At 47.0% G+C, this 17,472-nt stretch overlaps 1 protein-coding gene across 1 annotated transcript; it reads right to left on the bottom strand.

The window, feature by feature from the left end:
• Positions 1 to 416: 416 nt before the first annotated feature.
• On the bottom strand, positions 417 to 13,899 carry CRELD1 (CRELD disulfide isomerase 1). The gene is made up of 11 exons (XM_083155916.1): positions 13,746 to 13,899; positions 12,317 to 12,495; positions 10,392 to 10,474; positions 8,618 to 8,728; positions 6,738 to 6,829; positions 6,481 to 6,657; positions 5,125 to 5,220; positions 4,792 to 4,872; positions 4,292 to 4,387; positions 3,339 to 3,476; positions 417 to 3,067 (listed from the first exon to the last, which is right to left on the bottom strand). The coding sequence occupies exons 2-11, from the start codon at positions 12,446 to 12,448 to the stop codon at positions 2,847 to 2,849; spliced, it is 1,227 nt and encodes a 408-aa protein (XP_083012042.1). The 5' UTR covers positions 12,449 to 12,495; positions 13,746 to 13,899; the 3' UTR covers positions 417 to 2,846.
• Between the last annotated feature and the right edge of the window lie 3,573 nt (positions 13,900 to 17,472).

The following is a 17,472-nucleotide window of genomic DNA, read 5'->3' on the forward strand; positions in this document are numbered from 1 at the left end:
GGGCCATTCGGCAGGATGCGCGGGCCCCGATAGATAGTATGTGCAGCACATACTATCTATTGAATGGCAGGAGCGATCGCGGGTGGTTTCTGCAATCCGTGGGTGGGGGCCGTGGGAGCGCTCTTCATGGAGTGGGGTTTGGGGAGAGGGGACCGGAGGGACCACTGGCAGTGTGGAAGAGGGTGGTGGAGAAGCATAGCGTTAGCGGCATCAGCAGAATTGTTTAAAACATCTCTGCTGACCCCCTGCTAGCGCTACTTCCGCCGCCCTCTTTCAGCACCCAATTAGGCAAGTTTTGCACCAAAAGATGCAATCTGAGTCGATGGACATTGCACTACGATGATCGCATAAGTGTATGGGTAGCATTAGGATCGCTTCAAATATAAAAAAAGAAAAAAAAAGGAATTCAGTTCAAGTTTAAAAGGTTTAAATATGTTTATTATCCTGAGATGAATAAATAGAGACAAACAGCAGTTCTAAACAAACAAACAGTGTGATAAAAACAAAGACTGTCGGGAACAAGTTGCTTCCTTCCCATTACCGAGAGCCACTCGCCGGCACGCCCAATGTCTGTACAAAAGGGAGAATTTAAAATCTAAACATGGTTTTTGTTGGTTTAATTGAGAAGCGAGAAATAGCGGAACATTTCCAGCCCGTTATAGGTTTCCCTTAGTTTATGTTCAACTTCATTTTTACATTTCTGAACAAGTGACACTGGGCCAGATGTATCAAGCTTCAAATAGTGATAAAGTGGAGAGTGATAAACAACCAGCTCCTACCTGTCATTTTTCAAACCCAGGCAGTAACATGGCAGTTAGGAGCAGATTGGCTGGTTGTTGGCCACTTCTTGAAGCTTGATATGCTCCAATTATTGCTGCTCGCAATCAGGTATGCTTTATGGCAGTTGCGATGTGACAAACCTTACTAATAACAAGAATCCATATTAATTCCGCACAACATGCATCCATGTGACAAAATAAAAAAAGACACTTCTAAATGTGTAGTGCAAATCAGAGCGTCAGCTCCCAGGCTAGTGTAGCATTCGACATTCTAGTGCTATCTGGGATCTGTATACAGGACGTAAACGCCGCTATCTGTACATTCCCGGCTCTGGAGGACAAGCAATCACCTCCCTCTAAAATAGACAAGGAGGAGAGGTTACAAACCTGGACAGATTGAGAATTTGCCATGGGCTTATGATCTCTTTAGGACAGGCTTGGCCAACCACCATCTGTTGGAAAACTACACATCCCAGCATGCACTGCCACAGTTTAGGCACTCCCTAACAAACAAAAAAAAACAACTGTGGCAGAGCATGCTGGGACTTGTAGTTTCACAAAAGCTGAAGAGCCGCAGTTTGGCCGGGTTTTAGGAGGTTTGAAAGATTTCTCCCCTACGACCCAGACCCACTTTACTAACCCTGACTTCATGCGCACTAAATCCTAACAACCAATTATATTCACGCTTAGTGTCCAAGCTGCACAAAACGCAATAGGCGATGGGTTGCAGAGGTTCAGTGCAAATTACTGGAACAATCTGTAAGAAAGCGCGTAGGGTAACCTACATATTAGAAGAAGTTTAATCCTTGATGTGTAGCCACACATACAAACAAATACACTTTCTTTAGAGCAGCAATCCCATTTGAAAAATGGATTGAAAAAAAAACATGTCTTTAGGCTATTATCATTGTAATCGCTCACATTCAGTGAGCAGAGAGGCTTTGAAATGCCCCTTTGAGCTCCATTTTCAGGAACACTTAGAAATCAGGATTGCTGCTTTAAGTATTAGGCACAAATCATATTTAAGGTAACAGCGTATGAATCTAATGTTTCTTTCCGAGAAAGTTTGGGAAGACCGCTTATATCCATCGAGGATGCAGTATTTGCACCTGGTCTTTTTAGAAATACATGTAAATAATTGTGACTTCCATACACTGCAACAGTAAGGAAAGACTCCACATGGGGATATGCAGGTAGATGTCTGCCTACGCCGACCAAACATTAAAAGCCATTACGCTTGGCCCAATCTATGTAAATGATCACGCCACATAAGCTCCTCCTTACCAAGAGACACACCATGATAAAACAAGCGTCATACAGCGACAGTGGTAACCTGAAAGCCCTCCTCAGTATGAGGCGAAGATGAAGTAGAGAGATCGTTAAATGCAAGAATCAGAACCAAACACGTGTCGTATAGTCAAACTCACATTCTTCCGGTTCATGACACCTACAGGGCACAAGGTGTCCAAAATCTCAGAGACCACTTACCAACTGCAAATACTTTACTGTCCTTCTGCAGAACTGGCCAAAGCAATGTCTACAAACCCATCTAGGTCCCTAATGTTCATGTCATAGGAATATCCAACCAGTTGTGTACGGAGATGTCTGGGGGCGTGCACAGATAAGAGCCATGTGACATCCTATCTCCAATCACAGAGCCGGTGAGATATATATGTACACCGCAAGTTTGTATGAAGAACTTGATGGTCACAAGTTGAGATCCGCAGTCTTTTCGTCCATGGTAAGGGGGAGCTAAGGCTAGATAGTCACTTTCCTCGAAAATTGCTCCGTTATGTCTTTTCCAGAAAAACAAAATCCAAAACAAGTAAATCCCACGTGGCTCATAAAATAGGTACAACAAATAGATTGTCGACTAGTGGTCTCCAGAGCGATGCAGCAGCCTTTGTGCTTGTGTATTTTAATAATAAATACAAGGGCATTACTTGGGGCTTATTAGAAACTGTGCCTGGTGTAATGACGTTACCCATAATTCTCTGCTTCCAAGCATGCGCTCTGAACCAGATCCGTACACCTCACCTTCCATCACATGTCTATGTCACCGGGAAGCTATCTGCCTTTCATGAAGCCATCTAGGACTCTGTCGCTTTTCTCCGAGAACCAGTATCCGGCCATGGCGGCCACGGCGCCAATGAAGATGGCGGTAAAAACCATGTCTCCTTTAGCTGCCAGCGTGGCCAAAGCGCAGATTACAATGCCGAAGAACATCTGCTGCAAAACCACGACCTCGTCATCTGTGATGTCATCAAACAGACCTTTATCTGCGTCATCTGCGACAGAGGGGAAAATAAATAAGTCAGCAACCAGTAAAACCTGACTGGTGGGCCAGAGTAAGCTGTATGAAGAAATGCTGGTGGGTGGGGGTTCTTATTGGCTGCTGCTGGTGGTGGTTGGGGGGCAACTTATCCAGTCTTTAGAATGCTTGATACATATTACGCCAGGTTTCTCTCTAAGCAGTAATCAATACGGCCTTAATACTTTTGGGAATAAAGCGTATGGGGAAAGGATGAGCAATGAAGGGGACGCGCCAAGCGCCACTACCTTGGTTGTCTGGTCTGCACATTCCGTCGATCTTGGAGTAACCCTTCTCGCACACACAGGTGTAACCCCCCTCCGTGTTCACACACTCCTCCCTGGAGCCTTTGCACCTGGGCAGCTCATTGTCGCACTCGTCCACATCTGGGAGACACAAAGGGCACAGTCATTTCCAGCAGGAATCTATCTAAGAACATGTTCAGTAATACAATATTTATTAAATCACAATCTATTATAGCCAGACGTTTATTGCCCAACCAAGCAGGGCTGCTACCAAACTGAGCTGGCATCTCACAGTCTATGGCTATACGGGAGATATTTCAAGCCTTCTAAAGAGTGCAGCCCATATCAACCAATCAGGTTTGAGGTATTTATCAAGTACATTCTTTAAAATGATCGTCAAAAGCCAATTGGTTGCTATATGCAACTTCTCTACTCTTTAAAATGCATTGTCCTTCTATTTATTACACAAAATGCAGTCACTAAAGTTCGGTAACCACGGTCAGTCATGCAGCGCCACCTTGTGGCAGTTTACACACTCTACAGCTCAAGGCGCATAAGGGCATTTAAACAGGCGGTTATGAAGAGGTGGAATGATCTGGCAGCAGGACCACCTGCGTTGGGATTACAGCATTGGTATTTTAACTACTGGCATCCTGAATGCCGGTATGCTAACCAGATCCCTCTGCCAAAAGTCACTCCACACACCCGCGAACTGAGTCATAGCCATTGTACGTCACAGAATCATATTTTCATTATACACTTATTGTGAGGAGTATATATTTAACGCCTGTCTCTGGTACATTTGTAAACCTAGAAAACAGTTGTTTAAAAGAAGAGAGGGGCATTAACAGCCATTATAGGTATCTACCAGACAGATTCTTAGGATTGCTATGTTCCACAATCATGATGCGTTCTTGGTTCCTAGCTTTGCCCCAGGAAATACCGGAGTGACTCACCCAGACATTTGGCGCCATCCCGATAATACCCGGCGTTGCACTTCTTACAGCGGGCTGACCCCGCTCCCATGCAGCCAATGCAGGATTTGTCGCAATCTGGAGAACAGAGACACATGGTATGACACAACAAGAACAACGTTCGGCCTGGTAAAGGCGGACGCCCATGCTGCATGGAGAACGTCCCTCACATGGACACACTAAAGACTTTATTTCCCCCGTTACATTTGTGCCATTAATCCCTGTAACTCGGTGGTGGATTATCTTCTAAGAAAGCTTCAAATGGGACCAGATATGTCCCACTTAATTCCTAATCCCCACTTCCCTCGCTGTATGTACTAATGAAAGAAGTGAGGGCTCACGAGTTTAAATCGGTCTATGTGAAGGGGGTGGGGCAACCCATAAGGGGTGGAGCAAGGCAGGAGCTATTAGTTTCTATTCTCCTCTTACACCCAAACTAAGGACATACATTTAGCATATGAATGTGCATAGTGGGTACCCACCTCTACATTCATACGATCCCTCGGTGTTCAGACAATACTGGTTGGACTTGCAGCGATCCAGCGTTCCGCATTCATCCACATCTGTTGTTACAAAACAAGAGCATTGGGGTTTTTAATGTTTTTCCCTACAATGTACAGAGACCACTTGACAATTCTTTATTACATGTTTTGTAGACCTCTGGGCAATGGCTTAGGGTGTACACACGCGGGAAGCTGCCATTTTGTGGGCTGAATATACAAGTTGTAGAGTAATGGATATTTGTTCAGCCCCCCAACATGGCCGCCTCCTCAGTATGCAAGCAATGGTTCCAGTAGCACACGCGTGTTACTCACCGATGCACTTCATGTCATGCAGTATCCAGCCCCTCTTGCACTGAACACACTGGTCCTCCTCAGGTCCCTGGCACTTGCTGCAGGCTTTGTGACACTCTGGACAGTAGAATTCACAAAATTACCAGCGTTATACAAACATGAGCTCTTCTACACCACCATAAACTGCACACGAGATGACGCGGTAGACTTACACGGCGTCCATGTCAACAGCTATCGACAGAAACCAGAAAAAAAACAACACTCATGTTGACCTTTTCCATGTCGATCTATTGCTTGTGTCAACCTATCCAACCCCTTAGCCTAAAGTAAACCATGTCCACTTTTTTAGAGTGTCAACATTTGGAATGTCGGCCGATAGTGGTTGACCCAACAACTGTCAACCTTCTTATAGTCGACCAATACCCTTGACACAAGAGCAGATTTTAGCCCGTTTTCCATGGGTTGGGATCATTGGGACAACCGCAGGAATGTCGACATGGGTCTAGGAAAAAAAAATGCAAAGTGTCATTCTTTGGGTATGGTGCCTCGCTATGCTCAGCACACTAATGTATTCTCCCTCCGCACCCTAGAGGTTGGTAGAGTATGAAATACCGGCTGTCGGCACAAAAAAAAAAAAAGTGAAAAGCCCATGTTGACCTTTCCCATATCAATCTTTTAAGGCCACTTCACTCACTCACACACACACACACACAGGGCTGCGAAACCCCACTCAGACAAGCAGCCACGCCGTGCACAGGAGTTTACAATGATGGGAAAGGCCACAGCCCGGCAGCCGTCCTTTCCAGTGGTGACATCTGGCTGCAACCAGGTGGCCATCCCATGTGAACGGACACGCTCCTGTCCATTGTTAACTACTGTGCACAGTACGCTTTTGGCAGCGCGGTGTTTTGGCACCCGGCCTCAGCGTGTGAAACCACCCTAAGGATGTCAACCTTCAGTGGTGGACTTTAAGGGGAATGTCTATGTCATATAGGTTTCAGCTTTCCCCTCTGTACAGGCTACAGTCACACTGAGGGGGTGGCCATGAGTTTCCTGTACGCCCTACTCCCACGCTGTGTACGCTGGGCTGAAATAAGGAATTTGAGGAACAGAAGACAAACAATGGCACCTATACTGAATAGTCAATTTGACAAAAACACTTAATATGCGTCATGCAACTTCACCCAAACATGAACACTATTTCGCTTAAGCTGTAATTCACATAAAATATCCAATGATATTGACAATGGTTTGTCCTGTAGGCTACAAAGAGCGTCGGCGCTGGTTTCTGTTGTATCCAGTCTGAACTGGAATGAAACAATGGATAAATAAAGCACAGAAAGTTGTCCGTCCGTGCACCGTCCTCCTCTTACATACCAGAACATACCAGGTGGCTCTCATTTCGGGCTTGTTCATAGTAACCAATAGCACAGTCCATGCACAGTGGGCCGCCGTAGCCGGGGTAACAGTCACATGATCCAGTGCCGGCCCGCGTCCCCGCACCGCTGCATTTCCCGTTACCGCTGCAGGGTTTCTCTGCACCCCCAGGGCAGGCTGTAACACAGAAGTAGGTTAGGTGCCAGAAGAGAGAGGGAACCACTGGACTCATCATACATAGAAGACGGCTTACTCACATGCACAATCCGGGCCAAAGGTGCCTTCTGGGCAACACAGCTTTAAGCTGTCCATACAAAGCCACTGAAACAGGTCACTGGGGTCCTTTGGTCTAGAAAACAGGAAGAGATACTGTAAACTTGGGATGGGGCACGGACGTTGACTAGGAGTCTAGGGTTTTCCTCCGTCAATGGCTTGTACTAGGGCTCATTTATACCCTACTGCCTGGTGGCTTCTGCATTCTGATTGGCTGGCCCAATGTGAAAAGACTGACAGCTGTAACAGTTGGTGGTTGAAAGCTCCTCTCCATCGACAGTGAGAACCGGATGGTCACATCCCAGCCCCGCCCACCAACAATGATAGCCAAGTGTTAAGACATTGAAGTTGCTTACCTCTTAAATGGATCCAGCGGAAACATGTGGTCATTATTTGTGGAATCCGTTTTAGTCTATATGGATGCGCAATTCTTAGGTTTTATTATAACTGAATGGGAAACTAAACTACAAATTGGTGGGATGGGTCCGTTTCTTAGCTTCATGAGAATAGAAACAATACAATAAAGCCTTACTACTTTGAGTGCCAGATGAAAGTGTCAAAACGGTCAAGCAAACATTGTTGTTCATCATAATGACCGGTAATGTTACCTTATATAGGAAATAGAATCTTTTACACCACGGGTGTCAAACACAAGGCCCGCGGGCCAAATCCAGTCCGCCAGACCTCGTCATGTGGCCCGCGCGAGGAGATAGCAAGCAGGGGCAGTGTGTCTAAAACAGGAGTGCTGTGGGCCGCGTCCACGTCCGCTTTACCTGTTCCTCCACTGTCGGCGGCCATGTTCCTGTAGGCACATATGTATGCAGCTACAGTAACATGGCCGCCGGCCTCCACGGCTACGTGGAGGAGGGCCCGGCCGCCTGTTCCCTCTGATGCCCGGCAGTGACAGACACTGGGTGGGGACGTCATGACGATGACGCTGCCCGCCCATGCGTCTGTAGAGAAGTAGGAGCAGGCAGGGAAGCTGGACCGGGAGTCGGGGACAGTGTGGCCGCAGCAAGCAGTGAAGAAAAGCTGGAAGCCGCAGCAGCTGCAGGACAGACGGAGAAACAGTAAGTGAGGATGAGGATCACACTCACAATAAAAAATATATATATATCTGCTGTTTCCTGAGGTGTCCCCGTGTATAATAATAATAATGCCATGACATCACAGGCTGCTCCTCCTGTATAATCATTTATGTGTCATGGCATTACTTTTATTATATTATACAGGAGGAGCAGTCTGTGGTGTCATGGCATTATTATTATTATACAGGGGGAGCAGCCTGTGGTGTCATGGCATTCATTTTATATTATACAGGGGGAGCAGCCTGTGGTGTCATGGCATTATAATTATACAGGGGGACCTACAGATACAACCGGCCCTTTGAGGGTGACCAAACCGCTGATGCGGCTCCCGATGAATTTGAGTTTGACACCCCTGTTTTACACAATATTTTTTATTTGAATTTATATAACAAATTTGAGCGACGCTGGTATTTTTAGTGGATATTTTGTCTCCCAGAGATGTTGGCACTTAAAGGGTTCGATAATTTATATGAAGAGTTTGCCCATATAAACCAGCCAACCAGCTTCTACGCCAGTGGTGGGCAATAAGCGGCCCTCCAGCTGTTGGTGAACTACACATCCCAGCATGCCTTGCCTAAGTTTTGCTATTTGGTCATGCTTTAACTGGTGCAAGGCATGCTGGGATGTGTAGTTCATCAACAGCTGGCAGGCCACTTATTGCCCACCCCTGTTCTACGCATTATTCATAGAAAATACTTAAGTGCTACCTAGAAACATGGACATAATGATCGATATTTCCACACATGTTGCAGCTTCATTATAATGGACAGCCTCACCTCTTGAACCACCAGGCTTCCAAATGCTCCTCGTTCTGCTCCAGCATCTTATTACACTCAAAGTCAGACTTGTCGCAGGCCGACTCCACCACCTCTAGAAAGCGTGTCTCGCTGTGTGACAAGACAATAGGACATGGTTACCCCAGTGCTAAGTAAGTTACAGACAAAGATCCACACACACTCTCTGATCTAGGGTAAGAAAGAGCAACTTGTGAGAACTTATTCACGAGGTAAGGAGCCCAGCCGCGGTAAGGAGCCAAGCGCTCACGCGGGCCTAGCCGCGGTAAGGAGCCAAGCGCTCACGCGGGCCTAGCCGAGGTAAGGAGCCAAGCGCTCACGCGGCCTAACGGAACTCTGTCCAACACGGCAGAATTTATTGTGGGGACATTCAATCTTGGCCGAATTTTTCCCCAAGCGAGCAATCGCCCATCATTATTCAATTACGGGCATTTTCGCCTGTTTGAGTACATTTTACTTTGGGGGGGGGGGGCAAACCGGCATGGGGCGAAAATTGTGGCTGCGTATTCGCAGCAATTTCACCAAAGCTGGATTTTTTGACGGAAAAAAAAAATATCAGCATGGACATTTAATAGGGAGAGTCAAATTCACCCTAAAAATGGGCAAAAAAAAAAAATGCAGATTAGTCCGCCTGGTGAAAAATGAGTCCGGGATTGAACACCCCCTTATACCTTTACTGACATTAGGGGGATTAATTGCATCATGTGTAAATGCCGTTATTTATCCAGTGTTTCCCTAGAGTACCAGTCATGTACACATATAACATGTATGAAGGGAAATAACTATATGGTTTTCAGTTCCTGTAGTATCAGTCTGCTGCAGTGTGACAAGAGCGAACCAAGAATAATTCATGATCAGAGTTGAAACGTTTATTGGCAATTGAAATTCATATCTATACTGAACCGCTTGTTCATATTCCACTTAAAGCACTGCAATAGAAGTTGTAAAGTTACAGATAGCCACAGACAATAGGTTGTAAAGTCAGATTAGCCACAGATATAAGATGTTCTGCTTTTATTAAACGCTGCCTGTCTGATATGTAACTGTATTGTGCAAAATAAGATCATGAATGCTTCTCTCATCCCCAATTACTTCGGTAGAGGTAGCTTTGACTGCAGCCTTGGCCACAGGATTTAAAGTAGGACAATCAAACACAAAACCAGAAGTGTTCTAGCTTTTGTATTATTGCCCTTCTGAAATACTGCAGCCAGATTACATTTTATTTGAATTACGATAGGGGATAGGAATATGCAGGAGGAATGAAAGCACAGATGGGATTGGATGGCATATATAATCTTTTAGGAAGAAGAAGATTCAAATTTGAATACGTAGCAAAATGAATAAAGATTTTAGCGTTATAACATAAAATAGAACAAACTGCGGCTAGTGAGTGGGGGAAGGGTAGGCAAGAGGATGTTCTTAGCAGACAGAAAGCATAAGCAAAGCCTGGTTTCTACCAGTTAAGTGCTATTAGGCATCTGTATATGACCTAAGGAACCGACTGTCCTCACTGCTGCAGTTCCCCTGACAGAGGTACGTTGGAGGCTGGATAGATAATTCACAAACGTGAGGGGGCCAAGTACTATCGGAATAGAAGTTTGGAGGAATACTCAGCGCACAGAGCAATCTTTTAGAAACTGATCTTATTCACAACCTATCTTCCAGCTCTCACTGATGACACCATCTCCTTATACCTCATTGGTCCCTGGCTAATGTCATCAGCCTATAACAGACACACACTGAATGATTACAATACCTGATTTCATATTTTGCCAGTTTCTCTTCCTCCCAAGCCGTGTTGCCACCACCAAAATTCAGCCTTGCCGTCTTCTCTATGCCCTGCCACAGAAGTAATGCAAACCAACCATTATTAATCTATGCAATAGAGTGGATGCTGCGATACGCATTGAACAAGAACAGCCCACATTTCCCTGCATTCAACACCTGACCTTCTGCTCACCAAATAAAATGGCAAATTCAACTGTACATGAGCTGCATTTGGCACCGTGGCCTTCTAGCACAGCGGGCGGCTGACCCTCTCGCACAGCGGGTGGCTGGCCCTCTCGCACAGTGGGTGGATTCAGCGCTCAACACTTATCAACCCAAGAGCAGCAAGTATTAAAAAGGTAACGATTACAGAACCAGTTGCCCAATGCAAGGTAATATAGTGAATATTTAGACAAAAGAAAGAAGAAAAAGACTCTCTGTTTTTCGGGGCACTCTTTAGTAATTGATAGCACAGGACAATCCCTGCGTATCCGGAATGGTCAAAATTTTTTATATAGGATGGGTAAGGGTTACACTAGGTTTAACCTGTTGGGTACATAGATGGAGAAACAATGTCTCTGGTAATAGAATAACCGTGAATAATTGATCTAGTTTACACAATGTACAGGAGGCTGGGGGAGTTCATGAGGAATTCCCCTCATTCTCCTAGTGAAAATGGGTTTCTTAAAATATAACTTTTAATAATGTATTACTTAATTTTTATTAAGTAATACATTATTAAAAGTTATATTTTAAGAAACCCATTTTCACTAGGAGAATGAGGGGAATTCCTCATGAACTCCCCCAGCCTCCTGTACATTGTGTAAACTAGATCAATTATTCACGGTTATTCTATTACCAGAGACATTGTTTCTCCATCTATGTACCCAACAGGTTAAACCTAGTGTAACCCTTTCCCATTCTATATAAAAAATTTTGACCATTCCGGATACGCAGGGATTGTCCTGTGCTATCAATTACTAAAGAGTGCCCCGAAAAACAGAGAGTCTTTTTCTTCTTTCTTTTGTCTAACTATAACCACTCTCTTGGGTGCACCTCCACGTCTCCAAATTAAAGGAAAACGTTGTTTCCGACAACACATCCTCTATTGTGGAACATCTATCTACCTTAAGGTCAAGGTATATACCTAGTTACTAAACCTTACTGTAAATCCCAACCTGTGCACCGGTCGCCATTTCCACTTCCCCTTTTCCCTTCTAAAAGCAATATAGTGAATATAACTGGCACAAAGAATACAGTTGTCATCCCAAATAATGCAGTCCAAGGACTCAAATAGCACGATATGGCAGAACTAGTGTTCTGGTAACATCCAGACGTGGGCCCTAATTCAGGTTGGCTCAGTAAGGTGCAAACATTGATGCTTACTGAGCGCCTGAGACCCTGCCCGCTGCTTATCCATTGCTATTACATTGGCCCCAGCAGGGACGTCACTATAGCGCCTACAATGAGTACAGATGGCCTGTTTAGAGTCAGACACGTGCAATTGGCATCACTGTGAGGCAGCAACTGAATGGTTTGTGGTAATCTGCAGTCCAGTACGAGTGCAGGAGGGATGGTGGGATACTAAAAGGAACCTCTCATCAAGTCCACTATGCCAATGAGAATATATACAGGGGTTTACACACATTAGGATCATTTGTGTATTATAGAATTCTTATCTTGGCATAGAATGGGACCAGCTCTATAGTCCTTTTGGAAAGGAACGAGCTCTAGACAAACCCATAGGAGACTTGTTTCCTGTATTTATGATGTGTAAAATGGCTAACAAACGCCAAGGCTGCCTGCCTTGGGCCGACAACTCTGGCAAGTAACCTATGGAAAGTTTCCTAGCATTGGGGCATCTAGGAGCAGTAAGTGGGACAGGTCGGATCCCACACACTGAGCACCACTCACCTTCACAAAATTATTAACCATGCTCCGGCAAGTCAAGCAGGGCTCTGGTTTGGCAGCGCCAAGTGTAAAGACTAACAGGAGGAAGAACACAGTGCCACTGGCGGACTCCAGCAACCGCCGCTGGCAGGCCATGTTGGAGAGCTACCTCCCAGGGAATGTGTCCAAGACCAATCCACCCACTAGAAAAGATAAACAAAAAAAGAACATAGTGAATCACTGCTGAAGACATGGATAAAGCCTAAACAGCACCAGTCAGCTAGGCACATAATAAATACTACAGAGGGGACTGCAGCAAGCAAAGCGTTAGGAAGCAATAGCTTAATAATGACAGCAATGCAGCGCCCTAGTGAGGTCATCGCTAATAGGCAAAATTATTATGAATAGCAGCCGTAGCACAGAGAATGACTTACGGGCGGCCATCGGAGGATTAACCAATGACCGTTACCATCATCTGAAGCCATCATATGTATGGTGGAAAGCTGTGCCAATTAGGGAAGGAGTTGGGGTGTAGCAGGCAATTGGACCTGAGCACCATGACCCAATCCCTGAGGACAAATCCATCACTGCCTCAGTCTCCACTATAGATGGTAAAACCATCAGTGGCAAATTATTGATGGTAATCGCTAGGACGCCTTCCTCTACTGTGTATAGTACACTCTAATCTGTAACCGTTCTTACAGGCAGATCCTGTGCTGCCCTGATTATCTATACATCTGTCATATGGTCCAGGGGAAGAGCTTCCATTATTAATAAGACTGCATCCTCATGCATCTGACAGTAGCACAACCAGGGCGCCTGATCAGCAGCTCAGTACAATGACCACATGTGCAGGGTTCATGGAGGCTTTGAGGATTAGCCTTAAGAAGGTGCAGCCCAAACTTTACGCCATAGGGCAGGCGGATATGTACATAAAGGGGCAATAATACAGCGTTTTCTATTGCGCTGCAGCTTTGGGGCTACAGAAACCCATGGCACAGCCAGCTGTCAGCTGGATCCATAGTACTGCCAGTCACTAATCGTGAGCACCCCAAGGAGACAAAATAAAACAGTATCGCCCACAGCAGAAGGGCTCATTTACAGTGTATGCAGATGAGCAACACTCATAAAACATAGGTCTACTGCTGCATGATGCAGCTGCTACTACTGTGTATGTGCCTAGGTGTATACAGGTGATGGGCTTCCTATTACTCAACAAAGACCAGGCATGCACAGCCCCAGAGATTTCCACATAATACAGGCCGCCGCGGGCAGCTGTGCACCCCCTTACTCTATACAAGGCCTGCAACCTCTTACAGACTCTATGGCCCCCTCCCAAGTGTACAGTATATGGCCGATCTAACGACCACCCAGCCCTAATAAATACCAGCGCCTCGCACTGGCACCGTCCCGTTATTCTGTATATCAGGACCCCCTCTCCCCGCGCCCATACCTCTGCCCGGGTCCCTGGGCCCCCCCTCGGGGTACGTCCTGTCGGCAGGTGTCGGCCGGGGGGCAGCACAGCAGCAGCAGTGAGGATGATGATCCCAGCGGCTCCCAGCATGCACCGCGCACGCCGCATTGCCCTCACCAGCAGCAGCTGGCCGCAGGACACGTCTGCCATTGGAGCAGCGCCTCAGCCAATGGTGGTCGGCCGTGTGCGGTGACGTCACCAGGGGAACAGCTGCCAGGCCATTGGGAGTCGGGACTTTTAACCCTTTGCGCGCTACAGGACGACTAGGCTCAGGCTGTGCTGCTCTATAGGGGGAGATGGGCAGCAGTTCATGGGGTAATGGGGGGACCAGGCGGAGGACGTCTGTATACAAATGTTTGTTATTTAGAATGGTTCCTGCCAGCAGCTGTCCACTTGCATTCTAGAAAGTTTTGTCAGTATCCGGATGATAGATCGACAGTGTCTAGTCAATATGTCGCTTAAGGTCGACAAAAGTAAATGGTTGACACAAGAAAAGGTCGATATCCTTTTTCCATGTTTTTTTCCCATTTTGGGGGAACCAGTTCTGTCATAGAGGGCAGTGGCTGTCTTGTAAGTATGGCCATCGATATGGTTTCTATCGATGGTGGTCATCGATGGCACTGCAAGTGGACATCAATGTCAGCATATTATGCAATGGCTGGCCATCGATGGTTGACACTGATGATGCTGATTCAATCTGTCGTCGATAGCAGCATACTATGCAATGGCTGACCATCGGTGGTTTCACCCATCCCTTGTCTTTGACTGAGGCGATTTGGTCCGATTTCGGCCGATTGCGACCAATCGGCCCATTAAATCGGTCCAAATCGCCTCTCCCTGACATGCAGTCGGGTCCGATGCGCGGTCCCGTGCGCATTGGACCCGACCAGGTGGTCGGACTGGCTGGCTGTCCGACCACCCGTTCTGGGACCTCCCTCCAGGTGGCGAGGCGGGCGGCAAGCAGGGACGCATGGGATCCATCACAACGGATCGCATGCGTCCCTGCTGCCGGGAAGGTCCCGGCGGCTTGCAGGGAATCGTGTGTCCGAACACTGCTGCGAGACGTCCCTGGCCCTTGGGATAATCAGAACTGGGGGTGGGACTTCATGGGTGTTGGGGGGCGGGTGTCCCAGCACCTTGGGGAAAATAAAAATAAAAACTATTCGGTTATGCTGTGCCATGGGGGCTGTCTTACACAAACCAGATCCCCCTCAACTAGCTATAAGTGTCAGTGTTTTGTTTGGTACTTGTGTAATAGCACGGCGCCCGTTACGTAGTTAGCGTAGCATCCCTGTCAGAATCAGCGTAGTGTTCGCGCGGCCAGCGTAGTCAGCGTAGTCAGTCAGAAGTAGCGTAGTGTTCCTGTGGCCGCTTAGCGTAGTCAGCGTCCCTGTCAGAAGTAGCGTAGTGTTCCCATGGCCAGCGTAGTCAGCGTCCCAGTCAGAAGTAGTGTAGTGTTCCCATGGCCAGCGTAGTCAGCGTCCCTGTCAGATATGTGTTCCTGAAACACTCCCACTATCCACGGCAGCCAAGCGAGGGGATGCGATACCCCCACTATCCACGTCGGAGTGGAGTTGATTTTCTAAAGTGTGGCGAGCGCAGTGAGCCACCGAGCCCGAAGCGTGGCGAGCCCCGTAAGGGAACGCGGAATACATGTAAAGTAATCCGCGTCTGTGCTCGCCGTGCTTCGTGCTCGGTGGCTTGATGCGCTCGCCACACTTTATAGGAATAAACTGCATGCCGATGTGGATAGTGGGGGTATGAAGAGGTCAGAGGGCCTCGCTGTGCTCGATACGCTTCGGGCTGGCGTGGATAGTGGGGGTTTGAAAAGGAGGCCTCTCCCGGAAGTGGACACGGGTAGGGTTGCCATACCCTGCCGCAATAATTACTGAGACACAGGAGAGTCTGAGATGCACCTGCGTCTCAGACAGCTGGTGCGCCTCTCCGCCGGCGTCTGCCAGCGCAGGGGATCTGGCGGTTACCAGTGCTGTGTGAGAAGTGCTCACTATTCTTGCCATGGATGCCAGAGCCATGGACGCCCGGGACAGAGCCATGGATGCCGTGGACAGAGCCATGGATGCTGGGGATAGAGCCATGGACGCTGGGGACAGAGCCGGGCTGCAAGTCACTACACTAAGGGGGTTATTCTGATTCACTCGGAAAAGGCACATTCACTCTCTAATGGACAAAACCATGTGCACTGCAGGTGGGGCTGATGTAAAATGTGCAGAGAGAGTTAGATTTGGGTGCTTTATTGTTTCTGTGAAGGGTAAATACTAGCTATTTTATTTTTACACTGCAATATAGATATCAGTTTGAAGTAAATCCCCACCCAAATCTAACTCTCTCTGCACAAGTTGCATCTGCCCCCCTGCAGTGCACATGGTTTTGTCCATTAGAGAGTGATTGTGCCTTTCCGAGTGAATCAGAATAACCCCCTAAGTACGCTAACAATGCTAGGCAGACGTTGGGCTACGCTGAAAGCATAGCTTAGCCTACGCTGAAAACGTAGCGTAGCCGGGAGCCTTGCTATTACACAAGTACCTTTTGTTTTGTTGAAAGCTAATTGCTCAGCTTCAAAGGAAAAGTAATTAGCCAGCCCCTGCATGTATGACTAGGAGACCCCATGCAACCGTTGAGATTCCTGAGGTGGGGGCTATGTATGAGTGCAGTTTGTAGAGCTTAAATACGTGACTCACATAAAGAAAAGGGGTTCATTATCGTGGAGTGGGTCTCTGTGATGTTCCAAGAACCAGAACAGATTCCACTCCGTTCTACTGTCTCCTTTCATTATTTTTATTTTCTTTGAAACTGTGACTTTAACTTGTTTCCATATACTTTGTAACCTTTTTCTTGTCATAAGCCTTGTAGTGTGTATCTGTGTTCTATACAGCTCAAGTCTTTTGTAGGAAGATAAAGGCCGGATTGTAAACTTGCAGCAGGGCCCTCCTACCTCCAATTCTGTATGTTGTTACACAGTTTGTTTTATCACTGTCTACTATTGTAAAGCGCAACGGAATCTGCTGCGCTACATAAGAAACTGTACATAAATAAATAAGTGTATCTTCTATTAGCTTAATTGGTACTTGTTTCCTAGCACGGTGCCCGTCGGGTCCTATCGCATACCATAACTTAAGGTATTCGATGGGACCCGATCAGACCCGACCGACCTGATTTTCGGATTTTAAAGACGTTCCTATACAATTTTAAAATCGCGACGCGATTATACCGATTTTACATTGTACAGCCACCCTGATGGCTGATTACAATGTTAAATGACCCCTCAGACCCGATTTTTTATTGTATACCCACCATGATGGTTTATTATTATGTCAAATGCCCCCCATTGTTAACGCGACGCCACGATAAACGCCAACCCGAAGCGTGGCAAGCACAGCAAGCCCGCGAGGGGCGGCGGTGCGCGTCCTTCGACCTTTTCATACCCCCCACTATCCACGTCGGCGTGGAGTTGATTTTATATAGTGTGGCGAGCGCAGCGAGCCCGAAGCGTGGCGAGCGCAGCGAGGGGACACAGATACCTGTGAAGTAATACGCGTCCGCTCGCCATGCTTCGGGCTCGGTGTCTCGCTGCGCTCGCCACACTATATAAAATCAACTCCACGCCGACGTGGATAGTGGGGGTATGAAAAGGTCGGAGGACGCGTACTGCCGACCCATGCGGGCTCGCTGTGCTCGCCACGATTCG

The sequence above is a fragment of the Crinia signifera genome, chromosome 8 (genome assembly GCF_055691185.1).
Source record: "Crinia signifera chromosome 8, ASM5569118v1, whole genome shotgun sequence".
NCBI lineage: Eukaryota > Metazoa > Chordata > Amphibia > Anura > Myobatrachidae > Crinia > Crinia signifera.